This window comes from Drosophila kikkawai, chromosome X, assembly GCF_030179895.1.
Source record: "Drosophila kikkawai strain 14028-0561.14 chromosome X, DkikHiC1v2, whole genome shotgun sequence".
In the NCBI taxonomy this organism is placed as follows: domain Eukaryota; kingdom Metazoa; phylum Arthropoda; class Insecta; order Diptera; family Drosophilidae; genus Drosophila; species Drosophila kikkawai.
Window position 1 is genome coordinate 25,465,146 of NC_091733.1, and position 21,282 is coordinate 25,486,427.

Here is a 21,282-nt window from a genome sequence, read left to right on the forward strand (position 1 = left end):
TTTTTTTAGAATATCGTAAGTTTATTTGAATTTAATTGTATAAATGCATTTGTAAAAGAAATTGGCGGAGCTTAAGAGCTAGCATACTGGTTAGGACGGAGTCGGTTTGTGTTAGCCTAAAAAAAAGTTAGTCATACCATAAAGCTTATGGTTAAAAACACTCGAACTTTAAAGATCAATGGTCATCCTGGCCCATCTGCTTCAGAGAAGTAAACGTAGCTGAGTTGAAATTTCTAAAGGGAAACAAGGTTTATTATTCATTCATTCATTCAAAAAAATGCACTTACCGGGACTCCCAATAGGGATAATCTCCAAGCAAAGGTCAAGATCATATTAAGCAATCTTCGCATACAACTAAAGTTAAACCTACAACTTAGTTGAGTGACTTGGAAGGATACATACATACATCTATGTATTCCCCCTCGCCCCCCGTTGCACATGGTATTCCTTAGGTCCTAAATCCTAAACTAAGCCATGGTTTCCAGAGGTCACCTCAGTTTTAGCGGCTTAATCTCGGCCAGGCCATGCTCTGGGGCCCGGGACTTGGCCGCTGCCACGCAGGTCTCCTTCAGCGACTTGCCCGCCGGCCGCTTGATGCACTCATCAAAGTAGCACTTCTCCACGTTATGCAGAAACTCCACCAGCAGCCGGTCATCGCCACCGTTCGGTCCCACCGAGTACTCGCACTCGAAGCCATGCTGCTTGAGGTCCCGCACACAGCAGTCAATGAACTCGGCATTGGCCGAGAACCAATCGTTGTGCCGTTCCAGCGGTATACCCAGCCTGGCTCTCACCACGCCCGTTAGCCAGGTGTCGTCGATCCAGAAGATGGGCAACCGTTCCGCCTCCGCCACCAACCTAGCAGCTGTCGGTAGATTGGTCACATACATCCAGCCCGACAGGTAGGCCGGATACATGGCATGCGGATATTCCTGCTTGCTCACATACCACTTGTTGGCCTTTAGGCGTATGGGTGGCTTGGCGTCCAGCACAAAGCCCGACAAGAGCGTACTGGAGGTGGCCAGCTCCGGCTGACCCACTTCCAGGGCTTCCAGATAGCGCCGCAAATGGAAGACATCGTAGATAATGTCGTCGTCCAGCTTGATGATGAACTTGGCATGACCCTTGCACTCCTCCGAAGCCCAACGCAGACCCATCACGTGTTTGTAGCTCAGGTTGCGGTAATCCTCGAGAAAGTTGCCCTGCACCAGATCTCCGAAACGCTGCTGTTCGCTTGCCAGCTGCTCCTGGCTGAGGAATCGCTCGCGCGGCGGCAGGGCGGCCAGCAGGAACACCCGCTGCAGACCCATCTCGGCCAGCTTGCTCTGCGGTATGGCCTGGCGGTGGGCAGAGCGCAAAGCATCGTGGCCGGCATAGGAGGTGACGATTAAGATGGCTAAAAAAAACAGAGGAGAAATCAAATCTCAGCGAAAAGGTGCCTGGAGGAATCGTACTAACCCAGCAGCTCACGCTCCGCCTTGCGACACACATTGCTGGGCAGCAAATACTGAAAGTCTGTGAGGTTCAGTAGCGGACCCGCTGGTAATGTGGCTGCACTTCGTCCGGGTAAGGTGGAGGCGACATCATCATCTGCCGCTTCCACGGCGGGCAGGTGCAACAGGAACTCGTCGTCGTCGTCGGGGGCGGACGCTTCCCGCTGGTGGCCGGAGAAGTAGATGGAGCAGAGCAGGACGAGCAGGAGCAGCGACAGGACGATCGGTAGCAGTCGGCGGCCGCGCATGCGCATTTTCTTACATTCTCTGTGGGGTGGGGTTCCCCTCTGCGCTTGATGGCTGTGTGCGTCGTGTCAGTGGGTGTGTATGTGTTTAATTAATTTATTAATAGCAACAACAATAACAACAAAGCCCAATTGTGATTTTTGTGTTGTATTATTTTTTTTTAGCAATTATCTTTTGCTTGGACGCAACCGTGAGACAGCGTAGCCAAGTAAGCTATTTACTAGCTAAATCTGGGGTTTTCAATGAGAAAAATAATCTCTTTTAGGAGCCAACCTGCAATTATTATAGCTTAAATTAATTAAAAAGAACAATAGTATAGTATATTTTTCGATTATATCTTGTTTTTCAGAATTTTCTTTAGCATAATTAGCTTGTTTTAGTTTTTAGTATTTAGTATTTTTCACATCGATTTAAATGCTTAGCTTATTTCAAGCTAGATCTATCATATTTGCAAATGGTGGCAACGCCGGCAGTCGACTCATTCGAATGGTTCGAGTATCAGCTGTGGATTTTTTAGGTTCAAATTGCTGCTTTTGAGATTTTTTAGGGAAAGTTATCTGGCAACACTTTTCATCTCTTTTCTCTCTCTCTCTATTGTTCGTAAAAAACATTTATCGCTTCTTGGAGAAGAACCACTAAACGAGGTCCAAGTGCTTCGAATTATTAATAACCTAAGCCTTAACTTGGACCCTAATTTATTTAGTGAATTTGCTAAAAACGCGTCGCGTGTTCTACTCAAAACACTCGGTGAAAAAACAAAAAAAGCAAAAGAAACAAAGTGTGAAGACGGAAAAAGAAGAAAAAAGTTAACTGTGGCCACCAAAGCGCAGTCGACGTCGACTTCGCGCTGCTGGCGTTGTTTATTTGTTGTTGGTTTTTTTTACGTGAGCGCAAAGCGAGTATAAAAAAGGCAGGGCGAGAAGTGTGGACGGGGGAAATGGGGGGGGCGGGGCTAGCTCCATTTCGTTTTCATTTTCATTCCCGAGCCACAACGTGCACACGAAAATGTTCGCAATAAACGGGAAAATCTTAAGGCAATAATGATGGCCAAATAGATAATAACGGAGAAAAGAAAAGGAACGAACAAATTTAATAATTCGACCAGCCACGAATCCGCTGCTGCTGAGCGCTGCCGCCAGCGACCGAGGCAGAGAGGCAGCAATCTTATCGCCTATATGTTCATGTTCCAGAGCCAATTGATGGCCGCTGTGCTTCTTCGGACCGAAAAAAAACGCTAAAAAACTGACTGATGGGATATTGATTCTTCTTCAGAATTCAGAAATCAAAAACAAAGAAGGACCGCAAGAAAAGCACGGTGAAAACGGTATATGAAAACAAGTGTGTGCGTGCGCGCGAGTTCGTCTGTGTGTGTGTGTGTGTGAAACACAGTTATTGTTGTTGTGAAACGCAGTGAAAAAGTTGAGGCGAAAAGATGACGGACTATGTGGAGCTGATGAACAGCATGTCCAGCACATTCAATAGCGACTGTGCCACGAGCACGGCGGAGGGCGGCACCCTCTTGAACCTGGACCTGGCCGAGGACAAAACCCTCAAGTGGCGCAATCTGGCCAACAATCAGTTCGCCTGCAAGGACAAAAAGCATAAGGAGGAGGAGCAGCGGGATAAGGAGCAGCAGCTGGAACGGGCGCAGGAGAAACCCGAGGAAATTGAGGATAATATCAAGGAGCTGCTCGCCGATGTTGTGGATGCCGCTGCCGTAAAGCTGGAGGAGGAAGCAGCAGCAGCAGCAGCGGCGGCGGCAGAGGCAGAGTCATCAGCTACACCGACGCAAGCAGCGCTCCAAGGCCAGAGTGTAGAGGGCGCAGAGGAAAAGGAGGCAACATTGGCGGAGGAGCAGCAGCAAAGAGAGCGGGCCGTTGGAGACAGACAGGAGGAAGAGAGTGCAAAAGAGAGCGATTACAAGCAGGCAAAGGAGCAAGAGGAGGACGAGGTGGAGCCACAGAATACCACTAGCATAACAGTAAAGGTGGAAAGCGAACTGGCAGAGAAAAGTGCAAATGCAGCGACGTCGGCAGAGGACAGCAGCGGCATCAAGACTGAGCAGCCCAAAGAGGCTGCAACACTGGGACAAGAAGATGATGAACAAGATGAGGCAGCAAAAGCTAAAGCCAAAGCAAGCGCAGCTTCGAAATCGCCATCAAAATCAGCATCTCCACTTGTTGTCAATTCTGCCAGCGTCGACGTCGTCGTCCCGGCTGACGCAACAGATTCGAATGTGGCCACCACCAGCAGCAGCAATAACAATAATAGCAGTAACATTGCCATCACCAGCAGCAGCAGCGAGCCAGCAGCGACGCTGTCAGAGGCAGCAGCAGCAGCAGCAACAGCAGCTGATAAAAACGTACGTACATGTGTGCCAGTGTGTCTGGGTGTGTGTGTGTGTGTGTGTGTATGAGGTTCGAAATTCCTGTGCCTCGTTTTTATTTCGTATTTTCGTATGTTTTTGTTATTTTCTGTTCGTTTGCTTCAATTGTTTGATTCACTTTCACGCGCCCAAGCTATCGGAAGTCCCCTTTTTAGTTTTTGCTATAGTTTCTGCTTCCCCCCATCTCCATTTTTCCCTGCATTTTGAGCTAGATTCTGGGTTTAACTCCCGAACAGCCAACAGATGTTTCATGTACATATTTTGTTTTTTTATGGTCGCCGAGGGAAAAGCTTTAACATTGGTCACTCGACAAAAAAAAAAAGAAGAAAAAACTATGACGAGCTTTCAAGCTTCACACGTTTTGGTTTAAAATCTTTAGAAATGTTTAACTTTAACCACTTGCCGTTCGATCGTTATTTAGAGTCCGACTTTCCCAAATTACAAGTTTATATATGCTTATATCTAATCTGTGGGATAGTATCTCTAGCCCAGATAACACAAACTATAACTCATCGTAGCGGAAGTCGTTGTAAAAGTTGGCGAAACTCATAAACCCCACATAAAACTTGGAAAATAAATGCATTTTATGTCTATAGTCACCATGCTGAGCTTAATAATAATAGGTTATTCAAGGCGGTATGGTAACGCTCCTTATCTGCTTACAAATACCTTGTTTGCAGTTAACAACTGGGGGGAAAAAGAACAGAGCAGATAACAGGAGGAGCTCCATATTGGTTTTACTTTCAAGTAATCCTCTTTAGCTGTATTTAATATGGAATATAATGCACTATTAAAGAAGGAATATTACAGATAACAGGTTTAATTTTGGATAATCAATTAGATTTTTTTTACAATTCTTTATCGGTTTAAACTTAATATTTTTACAATATTAATTATGAAATATTATGATATTTATAGACTTGAAGATATAGCATTCAAGATGAAATAGACCTTTGTTTCCTTTTAATAATTCAGTCAACCGTAGATAACGTTGATTATTTATAGGGTTTCTTTGTAGAAACGACAAGAAAATATAGCCGAATGAAACATAAATGCATAGTAGAGATAGGGTATTTATTATTACTTAATGAATTAATTATTAATTAAATTAATTCACATTTCTCGTTGTAAACATTCTGGATCATCATTAAATATAGGTTTAAAATGTATTTATTTTACAGTATTTAAAATTTAATAATTATTCGAGAAAAAGAGTATTAAAGATGGAATACAAAATCGATTCTTATTATTATTATTTGATTATTATTGGTTGCGAAAAGATTTACTACTTACATAATATATTTTTATCGATTTAAAATCGATTTTTCTGTTAAAATACCTAAATAACTTTCGATATATTTTCAACTACGCTCTTGTCTGTCCGTTTTCTTAAAATAACCAGGTGTACATGGCTTTTTTTCATTTTAGAAATTTATAAAAAATAAATTAAATTGACAGCTTTAATATATAAACTAACTTCATTTTAATTAAACCTCAATTATATAGATTAAAATGCTAATTAATGTATAAATAAATATTTTATAAACCCCATTGCATAATTCGTAATTAAAAAAGTGAAAGAGTAGGTTATATTCTATAGAGAAACATTTCCCCACTTACAACTTAAAAGTTAGGCATTAATGATAATAGATCCCCCAAAGTCTGTTCGCTTTCCCTGGGCCTTTTACCAACTGCTGCTCCGTCATACATAACTCAGAAGAAAAGTAGATAAACAGTAGTAGTAAGTAGTTAGGCTCCTGGTAATTGCATCTACAAGGGTAGAAGCCATCTTCCATCCACCGAACCCACCGTGTGCTCCTTGGGCCTACCAGCTGGCCTGGCCCCGTGTGTGTTTGGTAGTATCCGTTGCCCTGGCAACCGACGAAGCCAGCCCCAGTCTGGCACTCGGGCATTCCTTTACGACGGACGGACATACCTGGTCTTCTTCTGTTCTTTTGCGACTCAAAGCCAAACCGAACGGGGGATTTTCGTGAGATCTGTGTGTGTCCCAAGCATTGAATGAGTGTCTGTCTGTTGCAGGAACAAGTTTCGCCTGGCGGAACGCGTCGTTCGCGCCGCACACCGCGACCCACAGACACACCTACTCCCACGTCCACGCCAACGCCAACTCCCACTCCGCGCGCCGATGAACCAGCAGCACCCGTGGATGCCACCGAACCCCTTGAGGAGGAGATGCAAATAGACGTGAGTGAGGAGGTGTCAGGTATCGCTGATGGTGCTGCCGTGGAGCTGGAGGTCAAGAAGGAGCCGGAGAAACCTTCACCTACCTCCCTGGAGGAAGTGCCAGCACCTGCGCCCAAGCGTGGACGAGGACGTGCCAAAAAGATAAGGCCAGAGGGCGGCGATATTGATGCCATGGTCGAAGCGCCGCACCAGCAGCAGCAGCAGCAGGTCGTCGAGGAGGCGACCGTGGTGGAACGAAAGCCAGGACGAAAGCGGAAGCTGCCTGAGGAGCCTCTAGATCAGCAGCTAGCTTCCGACCTGGTAATGGTGGTAAAAACAGAGCACGAAGAACTGACAGATCTGGGAAATGCTCCCAGTGGCGACAGCAAAAGAATGCGGCGCAGTGTACGCTTGGGGAATCGCCATACCGCCGATGGGGCTACGTGGGAGGAGGTGAAGACAGAGATAACGCCGCCTCCCGAGAGAGATCTACCGCTGACGGAGATCACCACGGTTTTGGTGCCGCCAGCCACTGTTCCGGACGAGAAGACGCCGCCCAAGAAAAGGGGACGCAAGGCCAAGATTCAGCCAGGTGCGAAACTGGAGCCAGGAACTTCCACCTCATCCTCCACGCTGCACACTCTGACCAATGGGAGCAACAACAACAAGAACAAGGTTGGTCCTGGAGGAGCAGAAGTGCAACTGCCCAAGCGCTCCAAGAGGAGAATCAAGCCCACGCCCAAGATCCTGGAGAACGATGAGCTGCGCTGCGAGTTCGAAACGAAGCACATTGAGCGGATGACGCACTGGGAAACCGCTGCAGCGGCAGCGGATGGCGACTTTGAAACGTCACCGACCGGCGGCAATGGCTCTAACTCGTCGACATCCCGCCAGAAGAGCGACAAATCGGATGGCAGCAACTTTGAGGGCCTGCCAGGACATCCAGCTGGTACGAGTGCCATCAAGAAGCGACTCTTCTCCAAGTCCCAGCGCGACATTGAGAACTATGGTGCTGCCCAGCTGGCCAAGAGCAAGGTAAGGCCATGCCCGGATGTGGAGCAGTTCCTTAGCGACATCAAGGCGTGCCGCTTCAATGCGAATCGTTCGCCCGAGGAGCGAAAGCTGAACAAGAAGCAGCAGCGGAAGCTGGCCAAGCAGAAGGAGAAACACCTAAAGCATCTGGGCCTCCAGAGGAATCACAGTGAGGAGGCCTCGGACAACGATAGCTCCAATACGGACAATGAGTTTGTGCCCACCACCCGGGTGCAGGTGGGCAAGCCCAGTGTGACGCTGAGAGTGCGCAACACGGTCACCAAGGAAGGGCCCACGACATCGTCGGCCGCTGCTGCTGCAGCTACTCTTAAATCTCTCAAAGCAGCAGCCTCAAATGTGGCTGTGCAGCCCCCCAAACTAACGCGCCGGGTGGGTGGTGTCCGGGGAGGAGTAGCTGCAGCAGCAGGAGCAGCAGCAGGTGGCGCCATATCCACCCTCGATGCAGCACAGCTTCATTCGCTGAACAGCTCCATCCTGGCGGATGCCATGGATGTGGATGCTGCTGCCACGCCCAGCACCTCGAAGCTGGCCAAGTTCCTGTGCCTGTGCCAGAAGAGTTCGCAGTACTATGCCCGGAATGCCCCCGACTCGTCCTACTGCTGTGCCATCGATCACATTGACGAGCAGAAGATTGGCTGCTGCAATGAGCTCTCCGCGGAGGTGCACAATCTCCTGCGGCCCAGCCAGCGGGTGAGCTACATGATCCTCTGCGACGAGCACAAGAAGCGGCTGCACTCGCACAATTGCTGTGCAGGATGTGGCATCTTTTGCACCCAGGTAAGGGTTTTGTTTAGGTTTATTTTTTATTATTTTTTATAGGATTTATTGATTATTTATTTTATTTTATTTTTTTTAATATTTTTATTTATTTATTTATTTTTATTTGTTTATTTATTTTATTTATTTATTATTATTATTTATTTTTTTAAATATTTTTATTTATTTATTTACTTATTTATTTTTTATTAATTAATTTTATTTATTATTATTTTTTTATTTATTATTATCCATTTTATTCTTTATTTATTTTTATTTATTTCTTAATTTATTTATTTTTTAATTAATTCTTTAAAAATATTGTATCTCCTTTTTTTCAGGGAAAATTTGTGCTGTGCAAGCAGCAGCACTTTTTTCATCCGGACTGCGCCCAGCGGTTTATCCTGAACACTCCCTATGACGAGGGTCGCAGCGGCGGCGGTGCCGAGCAGCAGCCGGGGGGCCCCAAGTTCAGCAGTCCCATGCTGGTGCTAAAGTGCCCCCATTGCGGGGTGGACACACCCGAACGCACCTCCACCGTGACCATGAAGTGCCAGACGCTGCCCGTCTTTTTGCCCACTCAAAAGTACAAGATGTGAGTAGATCCCAGCCAGCTTCCCAACTCTCCAGCTAAGAAACCTCTTCTTTCTCTTATTTTTTAACCCGCAGCAAACCCGCCAAGCTGACCACCGCCTCGCATTTGGCCCAGTTTGGTTCCGCCGGCAAAACCAGTCCAGGTGCCAAGGCCAAGGGCAAGGCCTCCTCCTCATCCTCCTCCCCCGCCTCTGTAGTGGCGGCTACCAAAACAAATGGAACACGGGGAGGAGGTGGCAAGGCTTGTACCAACTCCTCTGGCCAGGCTCTCAATACGATCAACTTTGCCCAGCTGATACCCGACTCTGTGATGAATGTGGTGCTCCGGGGGCATGTGGTTTCGGCCAGTGGACGCGTAACCACAGAGTTTACCTCACGGGACATGTACTATGCCGTGCAGAACGATGATCTAGAGCGAGTGGCTGAGATTTTGGGTAAGCTGATAATGTTTCCAGCTCTAATATGTATTTATTTATTACTTATTTCTGTACAGCTGCCGACTTCAATGTGCTGACCCCCATTCGGGAGTACCTGAATGGCACTTGCCTGCATCTAGTGGCCCACTCGGGCACCCTCCAGATGGCCTACCTGCTGCTCTGCAAAGGAGCCAGCTCCCAGGATTTTGTCAACATTGTGGACAGCGAGCTGAGGACGGCATTGATGTGTGCGGTGATGAACGAGAAGTGCGATATGCTGAATCTTTTCCTGCAATGCGGTGCCGATGTGGCCATTAAGGTGGGTGAAGAGAACCGCTCTTCTCTCTCTCTCTTTTGCTAATCGAAAGTCTATTTTTTTGAAAGGGACCCGATGGCAAGACCTGCCTGCATATAGCCGCCAAGCTGGGCAATGTGGAGGCCACGCAGCTGATTGTGGAGAGCTATCGGGCCTCGCGGAATATCACCAGCTTTTTGAGCTTCATTGATGCACAGGACGAGGGCGGATGGACGGCCATGGTGTGGGCAGCAGAGCTGGGACACACGGACATTGTTAGGTGAGTTTTTGGTTAAGACCTGGCGGGAATCAGCTTGAATTTAATGGTTCTCCCTCTCTCTTTTTTAGCTTCCTCCTCAACCAGGATGCCGATCCAAACATCTGCGACAATGACAACAACACGGTGCTCCACTGGTCCACGCTGCACAACGATGGCCTGGACACAATCACAGTGCTGCTGCAGGCGGGCGCCGATTGCAATGTCCAGAATGTGGAGGGTGACACGCCGCTGTGAGTACTCCAAAAAACCTGGGGAAACCAGGAGCTCCTCCACTAACAAACACACCTTTCTTACAGCCACATTGCCTGCCGCCATGAGGTGACACGAATGTGCATAGCCCTGATTGCCAACGGGGCCGATTTGATGATCAAGAACAAGGCCGAGCAGCTGCCCTTTGACTGCATACCCAACGAGGAGTCCGAATGCGGACGCACCGTGGGCTTTAACATGCAGATGCGTAGCTTTCGCCCGCTGGGCCTGCGCACCCTGGTCGTGTGTGCAGATGCCTCCAATGGACGCGAGGCGCGTCCCATTCAGGCGGTGCGCAACGAGCTGGCCATGTCCGAGAGCGAGGATGAGGCGGATTCGCTGCTGTGGCCGGACTTTCGCTATGTCACCCAGTGCATCATTCAGCAGAATTCGGTGCAAATCGATCGCAGGGTCTCCCAGATGCGCATCTGCTCCTGTCCGGACAGCTGCAGCAGCGATCGCTGTCAGTGCAATGGAGCCTCTTCGCAGAATTGGTACACTGCCGAAAGCAGGCTAACGGCAGACTTTAACTATGAGGATCCGGCGGTGATTTTCGAGTGCAACGATGTCTGTGGTTGCAATCAGGTGAGTTTTTGTTACCCATTTTGAGAGGTAACCCACATTCCAACTTGATTCGTTTAGCTTTCCTGCAAGAATCGCGTTGTACAGAATGGCACACGAACTCCGCTGCAGATTGTGGAGTGCGAGGAACAGGCCAAGGGCTGGGGCGTCAAAGCTTTGGCCAATGTGCCCAAAGGCACCTTTGTGGCCAGCTATACGGGCGAGATACTCACCGCTCTAGAGGCGGATCGCAGGACCGACGACAGCTACTACTTTGATCTGGACAATGGCCATTGCATAGATGCCAATTATTATGGCAATGTGACGCGTTTTTTCAATCACTCTTGCGAACCGAATGTCCTGGCAGTGCGGGTGTTTTACGAGCACCAAGATTATCGTTTTCCCAAGATTGCATTCTTTGCATGCCGCGACATTGATGCCGGCGAGGAGATATGGTATGTGAAAAAGTCAAGTTATAGTGATTCAATTTTTAAGTTTATTTTTTAATTTTTTACAGCTACGATTATGGTGAGAAATTCTGGCGGGCAGAGCATCGTTCTAGCGCTGGCTGTCGCTGCCTTACGGCCTCGTGCAAGTACCCTGCCCCCTCCCAGTCGCCCAGCACAAATGCCTCGCCCACAGAGGCAGCCACTGCTGCGGGCTCATTGGATTTGGATACAGCTGCCGATGACAACTCGAAACTCTAAATTATTCCAGGATAGCAACTCCTACATACGTACTCCCCACCAAGCTAGACAGATAACACACATCACACACACAAACACACACTCTCAGCATCACCTGGAACTTTCGCCATATATAGATAGTAGGGAGTATGCATGAAGAATCGAAATTTGGAGCCCATCTCTCCTTCGACTGCCAAATGTTTCAACGGTATACAAATTTTTTTATTGTCTAATTTTACGTCTACGATTTAGGGTTGGCTTATTAATTAATTAATTAATTGATTTTTGTTTGAGTTGCATGCCTAAGTTTAAGCCATATTTTAGGTATTTTCAAGTCCTTGCAGGGAAAGAGAAGATTTAGAGTTTGCTGCTTTTAAACATAATTTTTATTTGTTTTTATATATATTTAAATATATATAATAATATAAATTTTAATAATATTTATATTTTTATATATAGTTGTATATACATTTATATATATATTTCTATAAATGTATATATATTTTCTTATATATATTTTTATATACATAAATTTTGTTTACAACTTTACCAACATTTAGTTGCCTTTTTTATTGTTTCAAAGTAGCTCGACTAAATATTGTTTTTATCATTATCATTATCCCTGCAAGGATATTTAAATTTCGGCTTTCCCGGGATTAGTTTTTTCTTAGTTTCTTGTACCTTGTATCAACACCACCTAATATATTTTTTTTTTAAGATTTTACATGAAATCAGAGAAGGGCAGAGACTCTAGGAAATTATTAACACCCCCATCCCCCCCAAGGTGAATATGTGTGTGTGTGTGTGTGTTAAAAAAAAGGGTTTTCAAACTTACAATTTAGATTTAGATTTAGGAGAAAAGTGCATCTAGTCATAAGATTGAAATAGAGAAAGAGAAGCAAGAGCCATGAGTTGGATAGAGACAAGGTCTAGGCATTTGTTACAGTGCGTTTCATGGCAGTAAATGCTATATTAAATTTAATTTTAAAATGCTAACAAAATTTAAAATAATTTTTTTTAGTTTGGAAACCAACACACACATTTTAAAATAATTTTTTTTAATAATATTAAAAGCATTTAATAATATTCAAAACACAAAAATATACAAAATATATATGTAGATGTCATTTTGTGCAGGGTAAAGTACTGATAGTCGTTAGCAGAAAACAAATAATGAGAGTTAGGGGAAAGCTTAAAGGATCAAGTCTATGCACACACACACACACACCTCCAAATACTCCTCTTCTCCCACATTTGCACAAAATTGTATTAGAATTTTTCCCCCTTTTTCTTTTTTTTTTTTTAAGTTTGCCAAGCAAAGTCGTTAGCCAAGCCACAAGTGCCTCAAAGAGAATAAATACCCCAAAGTCCCCCCTAAAAAAAAAAACCTAGGAAAACCCAAGAACCATTTACAGGAAATATATATACATATATATATATGTATAACCATCTATCAATTGACCAAGATCACAAATTGCAAAATGCATTTTGTGGCAACGATAGAAGAGACTGCGGTTCACTTACTTACTTGCAGCATACTTAAAATCATGTATATGAGTTTTCCAATTATATATCTCCTCTCTCTCGTAGCATATCCCCCCCTCTACCCCCCCCCCTGCATGAGCTATTATATAGACATATAGGTAATATTATCGGACTACATAAACTTCGATGTGCGTTTTGCGTCTAGGATATAAGCTGTAAATGTTTGTAACGACAATAGGAGTATACATATTGTACGTAGTTTAGGCCGTAAGTCACCCCCTCCCCCCCTCCCCCAAGGTCAGGGGATCAAAAAAAAGGGCACACAGGACATGCCGCCTCTGACCCAACATTTCTATATGTATTTGTGTGTAGCAAGGATTTGTAATGATTACAAGAATACGAATACGATACGGTTTCGATGCCCCTGGATCGTGTCCAGAGACCAAACACACTTGGAAATTATAGCATTTAATTTACACACACACAAGCAACACACACACACCCACACATCTAACATATTTGTACATTTATTTCTTAATTGTTATCGCGCTGTCGTAATTCTAATTTGTTTTGTTTGCCTTTGGCTTCTTTTTTTTTATTTGTATACGGGTGCCTTTTCCTTTTTGTTAGAGTTGCAAAATAAAAGGACACATTTATTTCGTTTTTTTTTTTTTGATGTATTTTTTATTGTTTTTGCCAGAATTTGCTGATTAGTTGAGTAATGAAAAATATACAGAATACATACTTATACATACCTCCATGGCCGAGGCACCTTTCGTTTGCAATTACGTTAACGTTTAGCCCTAAGATATTAAATCAATCAAATAAATAGAAATTACGAAACAACAGAAATGAATGGTCAGATCAATAAAGAATAATAAAAACAAATCGGAGAGTTTTATTTATAAAAATAAATAATGTTGTATTGGTAAGTATTGTGGTTGATGTAGGTACCTGGATTTTTTAGATTTTTTAAATGTTTGATTTTCATGCATTTTTGGCCGAGTTGTGTGGTTCACATTTTTATAGGTAAGTATTTTAATTTATTAAATTAAATGAAGGTAAAAAAAAATATGCAGATTTGTTAACCTAACTCCGCTTTCCGAATGAAAATCTCAGGCCAAGTCCCAGCGATTTGGCCAGAGTTTTCCATGCAAATATTCTAGTATCCTTATACCCTTGCAGGGTATTTTATTTCCAGTCCGAAGCTCATTACGCATTGAAGGAGTCATTTCCGACCCCATAAACCATATATATTCTTGATCAGCATTAACAGGCGAATCGTTTAAGCCAACTCCGGAGAAAAAAATTTTTTTGTGATTTTTTCAAAATTTGATAAGGGGTTACATCATTAAAATTCTCAAAATTTGATAAAATTTTGCATTTCTAACTAAGTATGCAGATTTGTTAACCTTATAAAAACTAACATAACGCCGCTTTCCGAATGCAAATTAAGGCATTTTTGACAGAGTTATGGCTTTTTTAGTTTTTAATTTTCTGTTTTTCTCATTTCAATTACAGACTTTCCATCACGAAAGGACCAACGACACACGCAAAAGGATGGTGATAACGAGAGCGTGCACAGCGATCTGCGAAGCAATAGTTCATCCTAGTCATCATTGTAATTGTTGATTGATGATCATCGGATCGGCAGAGGTGAAGCTGGAGGAGCAAGCAGCTGGGATGGCGGAGCTCAAGCGGATGGCAGTTGTCGGATATTGGCTCCGGGCTAGTTGAAGCCCAGCAGGCGCAAAGTATTGGAATATTTATAAATACATTTTAAATGTGTAAATGTAATTGATGGAACAAACAAATTTGAATCAATAAAAAAAGGGAAATCAATGTGGAATTGTGTGGTTTAAGCGGCATTTATTTGGGGGCCTTGGGATTGTTTGGAAAAAAATCTGTTGAAAGCCAAATGTAATTTTTTTTTAAATTTTAACATAATTTTCTGAATTTTTAATTTTTGTTCATAATTTTTAAATTTTTTCCTGAATTTTTAAATTTTTTTTCTAATATTTTAACGTTTTTTTTAGATTTTTAAAATTTTTTTTTGGATTTTTAAAATATTTTAACTGCCAAATTTGAATTTGAATTTAACTGCCAAATTTGAATTTGAATTTAACGACGATCAGTTTCAGTGTGCCCAGGTGCAGTTGTAAAATAACACCTAAATTTGGATTCAAAAGGTTTGAGTCTCCGCTTACTTGCTCCGACTCTTAAATGGTTCGAAACTTGGACTTTTTATAACAGTTTATACCAGTTTTCAGTTGCTTGCTGCTGATTTCTGTTCGCCTGTTACCCCAATTTGGGAAACGGGCAATTTGCATGGAAATGTTCGGAAATTTGGATGGGCTGCTGTAGGGATGTTGTTGTAAAGGGGTTGTTGTTGCAATCAAGTGGTTGTTGCCGGCAGAAAAAAGGTATAAATGCATAAAATGGAATATAACAGTTTATACCAATTATTATTTTTGCCCAAAAGTTTTTATAACAGTTTATACCAGTTTTCAGTTGCTTGCTGCTGGTTTCTGTTCGCCTGTTACTCCAGTTTGGGAAGCGGCCAAATTTTAGGAATTGCATCAGTGATGCTCATCTGCATCAGTGATGCTCATCTGGCTATATATTGCCTTCCAATATTGCAATATATTGCCTCCCAATATTGCAATATATAGCCAGATGAGCATCACTGATGCCTTCCAATACTGCAATATATTGCCTCCCAATATTGCAATATATAGCTAGATGAGCATCACTGATGCCTTCCAATATTGCAATATATTGCCTCCCAATATTGCAATATATAGCTAGATGAGCATCACTGATGCACATGAGCATCACTGATGCCTTCCAATATTGCAATATATTGCCTCCCAATATTGCAATATATAGCTAGATGAGCATCACTGATGCCTTCCAATATTGCAATATATTGCCTCCCAATATTGCAATATATAGCTAGATGAGCATCACTGATGCACATGAGCATCACTGATGCCTTCCAATATTGCAATATATTGCCTCCCAATATTGCAATATATAGCCAGATGAGCATCACTGATGCCTTCCAATATTGCAATATATTGCCTCCCAATATTGCAATATATAGCTAGATGAGCATCACTGATGCACATGAGCATCACTGATGCCTTCCAATATTGCAATATATTGCCTCCCAATATTGCAATATATAGCCAGATGAGCATCACTGATGCACATGAGCATCACTGATCGTCGTTGAATTCAAATTCAAATTTGGCAGTTAAATTCAAATTCAAATTTGGCAGTTAAAATATTTAAAAAAATTTAAAAAATTCTAAAAAAAAATCTAAAAAATACTAAAAAATCTGAAAAAAATTTTAAAAATAAAGAAAAAATTTGAAAATTCAGAAAAACTATCCCAAGGCCTCCAAATAAATGCCGACTTCAACAAACATTTCCACATGGATTTCACGTTCTTTTATTGATCCATATTTGTGTGTTCCTTCAATTACATTTACATATTTAAATTGTATTTATAAATATTTTAATTATTTACGACTGCTGCAGGGTAACTAGCCCGGAGCCAAGATCCGATCACCGTCCTCCACTGCCATCGGGTTGAGGTCTGTCATCGCAGCCGCCAAAAATGCATGAAATTAAATTTGGAAAACTGTTCTGAGTTGCCTTTTCTAAGCTTAACAAAACTGCATACTAGGTTTTGAATTTCATGCATTTTTGGCCGAGTTGTGAAGTTCACATTTTTATAGGTAAGTATTTTAGCAAAACTGAGTATGCAGTTTTGTTAAGCATAGAAAAGGCAACACAGAACAGCTTTCCAAATTGAATTTCATGCATTTTTGGCCGAGTTATGAGCTATTTAATTTGACATTTTGACTAATTTTCAAATGTTCATAATTCATCCAAACACGCATAATATTCAAATCGGAAAGCTGTTCTGAGTTCGTTGTTTTACGCTTAAAAAAGCTGCTTACTCAGTTTTACTGAAATACTTACCTGTAATTTTTAAAGAATTTTTTAAACAACAAGAAGCAAAAAACTAAATATCAGAGGTTCATAACTCAGCCAGAAAAAAACCTCATTTTCAAATGTTTATAATTCATCCAAAAATGCATGAAATTCAATTTGGAAAGCTGTTTTGAGTTGCTTTTTCTAAGCTTAACAAAACTGCATACTACGTTTTCAATGTAATTTTTTCTCAATTTTTGAGAATTTTAATGATGGTACCCCTTTCATATTTTTGAAAAATTGGATCGATTTAATTTGACATTTTGACTAATTTTCAAATGTTCATAATTCATCCAAACACGCATGAAATTCAAATCGGAAAGCTGTTCTGAGTTCGTTGTTTTACGCTTAACAAAGCTGCTTACTCAGTTTTACTGAAATACTTACCTGTAATTTTTAAAGAATTTTTTAAACAACAAGAAGCAAAAAACTAAATATCAGAGGTTCATAACTCAGCCAGAAAAAAACCTCATTTTCAAATGTTTATAATTCATCCAAAAATGCATGAAATTCAATTTGGAAAGCTGTTTTGAGTTGCGTTTTCTAAGCTTAACAAAACTGCATACTACGTTTTCAATGTAATTTTTTCTCAATTTTTGAGAATTTTAATGATGGTACCCCTTTCATATTTTTGAAAAATTGGATCGATTTAATTTGACATTTTGACTAATTTTCAAATGTTCATAATTCATCCAAACACGCATGAAATTCAAATCGGAAAGCTGTTCTGAGTTCGTTGTTTTACGCTTAACAAAGCTGCTTACTCAGTTTTACTGAAATACTTACCTGTAATTTTTAAAGAATTTTTTAAACAACAAGAAGCAAAAAACTAAATATCAGAGGTTCATAACTCAGCCAGAAAAAAACCTCATTTTCAAATGTTTATAATTCATCCAAAAATGCATGAAATTCAATTTGGAAAGCTGTTTTGAGTTGCTTTTTCTAAGCTTAACAAAACTGCATACTACGTTTTCAATGTAATTTTTTCTAAATTTTTGAGAATTTTAATGATGGCACCCCTTTCATATTTTTGAAAAATTGGATCGATTTAATTTGACATAATTCCATCCATAATTCATCCAAACACGCATGAAATTCAAATCGGAAAGCTGTTCTGAGTTCGTTGTTTTACGCTTAACAAAGCTGCTTACTCAGTTTTACTGAAATACTTACCTGTAATTTTTAAAGAATTTTTTAAACAACAAGAAGCAAAAAACTAAATATCAGAGGTTCATAACTCAGCCAGAAAAAAACCTCATTTTCAAATGTTCATAATTCATCCAAAAACGCATGAAATTCAATTCGGAAAACTGTTTTGAGTTGCCTTTTCTACGCTTAACAAAACTGCCTACTCAGTTTTAATGAAATACTTACCTGTAATTTTAAAATAATTTTTCTAACAAAAATAGGCAGGAAACCAATTTTTAAAAATCTCATAAATCAGCCGAAAGTGCAGTGATGCTCACTTTTATCAGTGATGCTCATCTAGCTATATTGCAATATTGGGAGGCTATAAAATCGCGCATAATAAATAATCTATTGGAAGAAAATGACATCCCACTTGCCACCAGAGATGCTCATCCAGCTTGTATACGTACCTTTTGGATCAATTTGCAACGGCAATTCCGCTGTTACCTGGATATATCCCTGCTCCAACCCAATAAAAAGACGTTTTTCGTTTAAAGGAAAAATACATTGATTGTGTAGCTATATTTTCATTCTTCTTACGAATTACACGCATAACATTTAGTTACAAATACATTTACAATTGAAAATTGCTCTACTTATGTTTTTTCTTTTCTCTTCTGGGGGCTCTTGGGGGAAACGAAAGTACATTGTATAAACTAATCAGTTAGGTTTCATCATACATACATATACAAAAAGTATTTAATTTAATTTAAGAAACGGGAGAGACATACAAATAAAAAAAAGCATATATAGAAAGAAAAACGAATAATTTATTCGTTACTTAGGTTCGTTAGCTTATTAAAAATATAAATAATTAATGCCTTCTCTTTGTTTTAATTATTTATATTATGTAGTAATAATAATATCCTCCGCCAGGCCGTTTCTCTTCGTTCTTTGTTTTAGATTACACGTTTCTTAGTTTTTCTTTTTAGTAAAAGTGTAAATGTAGATTTAAAATTTAAAATTTAAAATTTAAAACTGATGTTGTTCTTGTTGTTGTTGTTGTTGTGGAAATACCATATACACAAACATCCAAAATCGATAATAGATAATAGAGGCACATACAAAGCAATGACTAAAACATACAGATATCGGATATATACTATATAGGCTTCCTTGTTCCTTGTTTTTTTGTTTTTGTTTTCTTATATTTTTTGTTGTGTGTTGTGGTGTGTGTGTAGTTTTAGTTGCCGTTTTGAACAATTTGTTGTAATTTAAGCAGTACATACCATATATGTAGCTTGTTTAGATAAATGAAATACAACTACATATACATATATATCCTAAGAGACAGTCTTGTTTCCTATGTGCGTGTTTATGTGGGTGTTGTGGGTGTGTATGGTGTGTGTGTGTGTGCAGAATACATTCGTTAAACCCCCTCAGTACATGTACATACAATCAGTAATTATTTAATTAACAAAACAGAAGCTTACATTACATTATTATCATAAAAAAAAAAAAATAAACGAAAACTAAAGTTAAGCCAAGAATCCGAGTTAATTCTTCCTTTAGGTTTTGTACATTTCACTTGTATGTATTTTGACTAAGGATCATGGATGGGGGATCAAGGCATGGACAGAGGCCAATGCATATATATATATAGTATATAGTGTATATATATATATATATATATATACATATATATAGGGGAGAATTCCTCTCTTTGTCATTACGCAGCCTTCAAAAGGCCCGGGACTGGACAGGTTGGTGTCTCTTAAACTTGTATCTAATTTACACTTTATATATATACTTGATGTATATTTATGGAGAGCTTTACTCTTCTTCAAGGGGTATATATATATTATATTATCCTTCCTTCTCCCGCTTAGCCTCCATCTCTCCCTATCGTTATAGCTCCTCCGTTTTTTTAACCATAAATATTTTTGTTGTTTACATTTAAAAGCAAATTGAATTTATATCTCGTTTGTGGTTAACTTTAGAAGTTGCTTCGTTTAATTGAAGGAAGGTTCGTTTTTGTTTTTTGTTTTTGATTGATTTGATTGATTGATTGATTGGATATCCGCCTCTACTTGGGTTTTCGATTTTGAGTTTGATTTTCTTTAGTTTTTTTTTTCAGTTAAGTTTGCTCTAAAAACCAGGGACCGTAATTAATATGAATTTTTTGAATATAAAAATCGGGGAATAAACGTTAATTTTTGGATTAAAAATTAGTGGCTGTTTAAAATTATTTTGAAATAAATTTAAGGAATTATTTTTGTAAAATAAATAAGGACTTTTAGAAATAAATATTTATTTAAATTTTTATCTTAAATTATTTTACCTAAAAAATTAAAAAAAAAGTAATTTATTTTTATTTAAATTGAAGATAAATTCAAATTCTCTTTAAAAATTCATAACTCTTATTTTTACGGTCCCTGCTAAAAAACACACACACAGCTGTTCAGTTTAGTTTAGTCATCGGTTATCAGTTATTTGGCTGGAGAGCTGGGGGTATTAGGTTTATAAGGTATACATGGCCTATATATTGCGCCTTGTGCTGGGTTACTGGGTTGCTTAGAGAGATGTCCCTATCATATATGGTAGTTACCTCTTCTCTTCTCCTTGCCATCTCCCAAAAATTCGTTGTGTTCTCTTGCTGTGTCTTCGGTAAAAAGATTTCTGGGCCTTGGATTGGTGCTGGTGGTGAAGGTGGTAGTGGTGGTGGTGGTGGTGGTGGTGGTGGTGGTGGTGGTGGTGTTGCTCATGGTTCTCCAGGATTAGTAGTTACTTGGTGGGGGAGTAGTTGGCCACTCGTCGAGCCTATATATCTTAGGTAGTGTATACTATATACGATGTATTTCGGATGCAGCTACATATATCATATATCTTGTATAATTTGTATATAGAGATAGTGATGCTCTCTCTCTTTCTCTCTGCAGATATATATTAATTATATTGTATATATCCTGTAATATGTATATATAGATGTATATATAAAGTTGGTGTTTAGTAGTTGACGGGGCGCCGTCCCCTGGGCTTGATCTTCTCGGATATCTGCCACATCTCCTCCTCGCCCATAAAGTCCTTGAAGTTATCGAAGAAGCGTATTATGCGCTCGTTGCGTCGAAATGGATAGGCACTGCCACAAAATAACCAAAATTAGTTAATTAATTAAGTTGAATAATTGAGTTTGTTACCATTTCTTAAAACGTTTCATGTTGACAATTATGTTGTACTGCTGCCAGCGCTTGGAGAAGTTGATGACGCCCTTGGACAGGTAGTCCTGGTTGCCCACATGCACGAACGTCAGATCTTGAAGGACGAGGCCACTGGAAAGGAATACATTAATATATTTTATTATTATATTAATTATAATTATAATTATTATTATTTTTATATTGTAAACAAGTAAAGAATTCATTTGCGACTCTAAAAAACATATAAAAAATACCTTAAAAATATATT

General features: G+C 40.5%; 4 protein-coding genes across 10 annotated transcripts in view; 1 reads left to right on the forward strand and 3 right to left on the reverse strand.

Moving 5' to 3' along the window:
- LOC108080401 (beta-1,3-galactosyltransferase brn) lies at positions 1 to 1,932 on the reverse strand. The gene is made up of 3 exons (XM_017175129.3): positions 1,459 to 1,932; positions 288 to 1,396; positions 1 to 233 (listed from the first exon to the last, which is right to left on the reverse strand). Exons 1-2 carry the CDS (start codon positions 1,745 to 1,747, stop codon positions 489 to 491), a joined length of 1,197 nt encoding a protein of 398 aa, XP_017030618.1. The 5' UTR covers positions 1,748 to 1,932; the 3' UTR covers positions 1 to 233; positions 288 to 488.
- Positions 1,933 to 2,342: 410 nt separating this feature from the next.
- On the forward strand, positions 2,343 to 14,428 carry G9a (histone-lysine N-methyltransferase G9a). Of its 2 annotated transcripts, XR_001770907.3 has the most exons (11): positions 2,343 to 4,101; positions 6,166 to 8,139; positions 8,460 to 8,713; positions 8,788 to 9,146; positions 9,206 to 9,447; positions 9,513 to 9,703; positions 9,772 to 9,933; positions 10,000 to 10,537; positions 10,595 to 10,968; positions 11,031 to 11,407; positions 14,206 to 14,428. XR_001770907.3 is itself a non-coding variant. In XM_017175039.3 (10 exons), exons 1-10 carry the CDS (start codon positions 3,172 to 3,174, stop codon positions 11,218 to 11,220), a joined length of 5,214 nt encoding a protein of 1,737 aa, XP_017030528.1. In that variant the 5' UTR covers positions 2,343 to 3,171; the 3' UTR covers positions 11,221 to 13,540. The 2 variants fall into 2 exon arrangements, 1 of the variants encoding a protein (XP_017030528.1); XM_017175039.3 differs by lacking the exon at positions 14,206 to 14,428 and having other exon boundaries at positions 11,031 to 13,540.
- Positions 14,429 to 20,185: 5,757 nt separating this feature from the next.
- Positions 20,186 to 20,582, reverse strand: LOC138929064 (density-regulated protein homolog). Its single transcript, XM_070287853.1, has 2 exons — positions 20,426 to 20,582; positions 20,186 to 20,322 (listed from the first exon to the last, which is right to left on the reverse strand). Exons 1-2 carry the CDS (start codon positions 20,580 to 20,582, stop codon positions 20,303 to 20,305), a joined length of 177 nt encoding a protein of 58 aa, XP_070143954.1. The 3' UTR covers positions 20,186 to 20,302.
- A 239-nt stretch (positions 20,583 to 20,821) lies between these two features.
- Positions 20,822 to 21,282, reverse strand: part of C3G (C3G guanyl-nucleotide exchange factor) — a 30,472-nt gene continuing 30,011 nt past the window's right edge. For all 6 annotated transcript variants that reach the window (XM_017175022.3, XM_017175020.3, XM_017175023.3 and 3 more), the window contains 2 exons: positions 21,015 to 21,146; positions 20,822 to 20,956 (listed from right to left, as the gene is read on the reverse strand). In XM_017175022.3, the coding sequence (XP_017030511.1) occupies positions 20,824 to 20,956; positions 21,015 to 21,146 (265 nt within the window). In that variant the 3' untranslated portion in view covers positions 20,822 to 20,823. The remainder of the gene's footprint in view (positions 20,957 to 21,014; positions 21,147 to 21,282) is intronic.

Excerpts from the sequence above, each read along its gene's own strand:
- LOC108080401 (XM_017175129.3), bottom strand. The coding sequence starts at position 1,747 with ATGCGCATGCGCGGCCGCCGACTGCTACCGATCGTCCTGTCGCTGCTC. Across the intron at positions 1,397-1,458 it reads GGCGGAGCGTGAGCTGCTGG|CCATCTTAATCGTCACCTCC; the intron begins GTTAGTACGATT and ends TGTTTTTTTTAG.
- G9a (XM_017175039.3), top strand. The coding sequence starts at position 3,172 with ATGACGGACTATGTGGAGCTGATGAACAGCATGTCCAGCACATTCAAT. Across the intron at positions 4,102-6,165 it reads CAACAGCAGCTGATAAAAAC|GAACAAGTTTCGCCTGGCGG; the intron begins GTACGTACATGT and ends TGTCTGTTGCAG. Across the intron at positions 10,538-10,594 it reads ATGTCTGTGGTTGCAATCAG|CTTTCCTGCAAGAATCGCGT; the intron begins GTGAGTTTTTGT and ends TGATTCGTTTAG.
- LOC138929064 (XM_070287853.1), bottom strand. The coding sequence starts at position 20,582 with ATGAGCAACACCACCACCACCACCACCACCACCACCACCACCACCACC. Across the intron at positions 20,323-20,425 it reads TGGCAAGGAGAAGAGAAGAG|CTCTCCAGCCAAATAACTGA; the intron begins GTAACTACCATA and ends TAATACCCCCAG.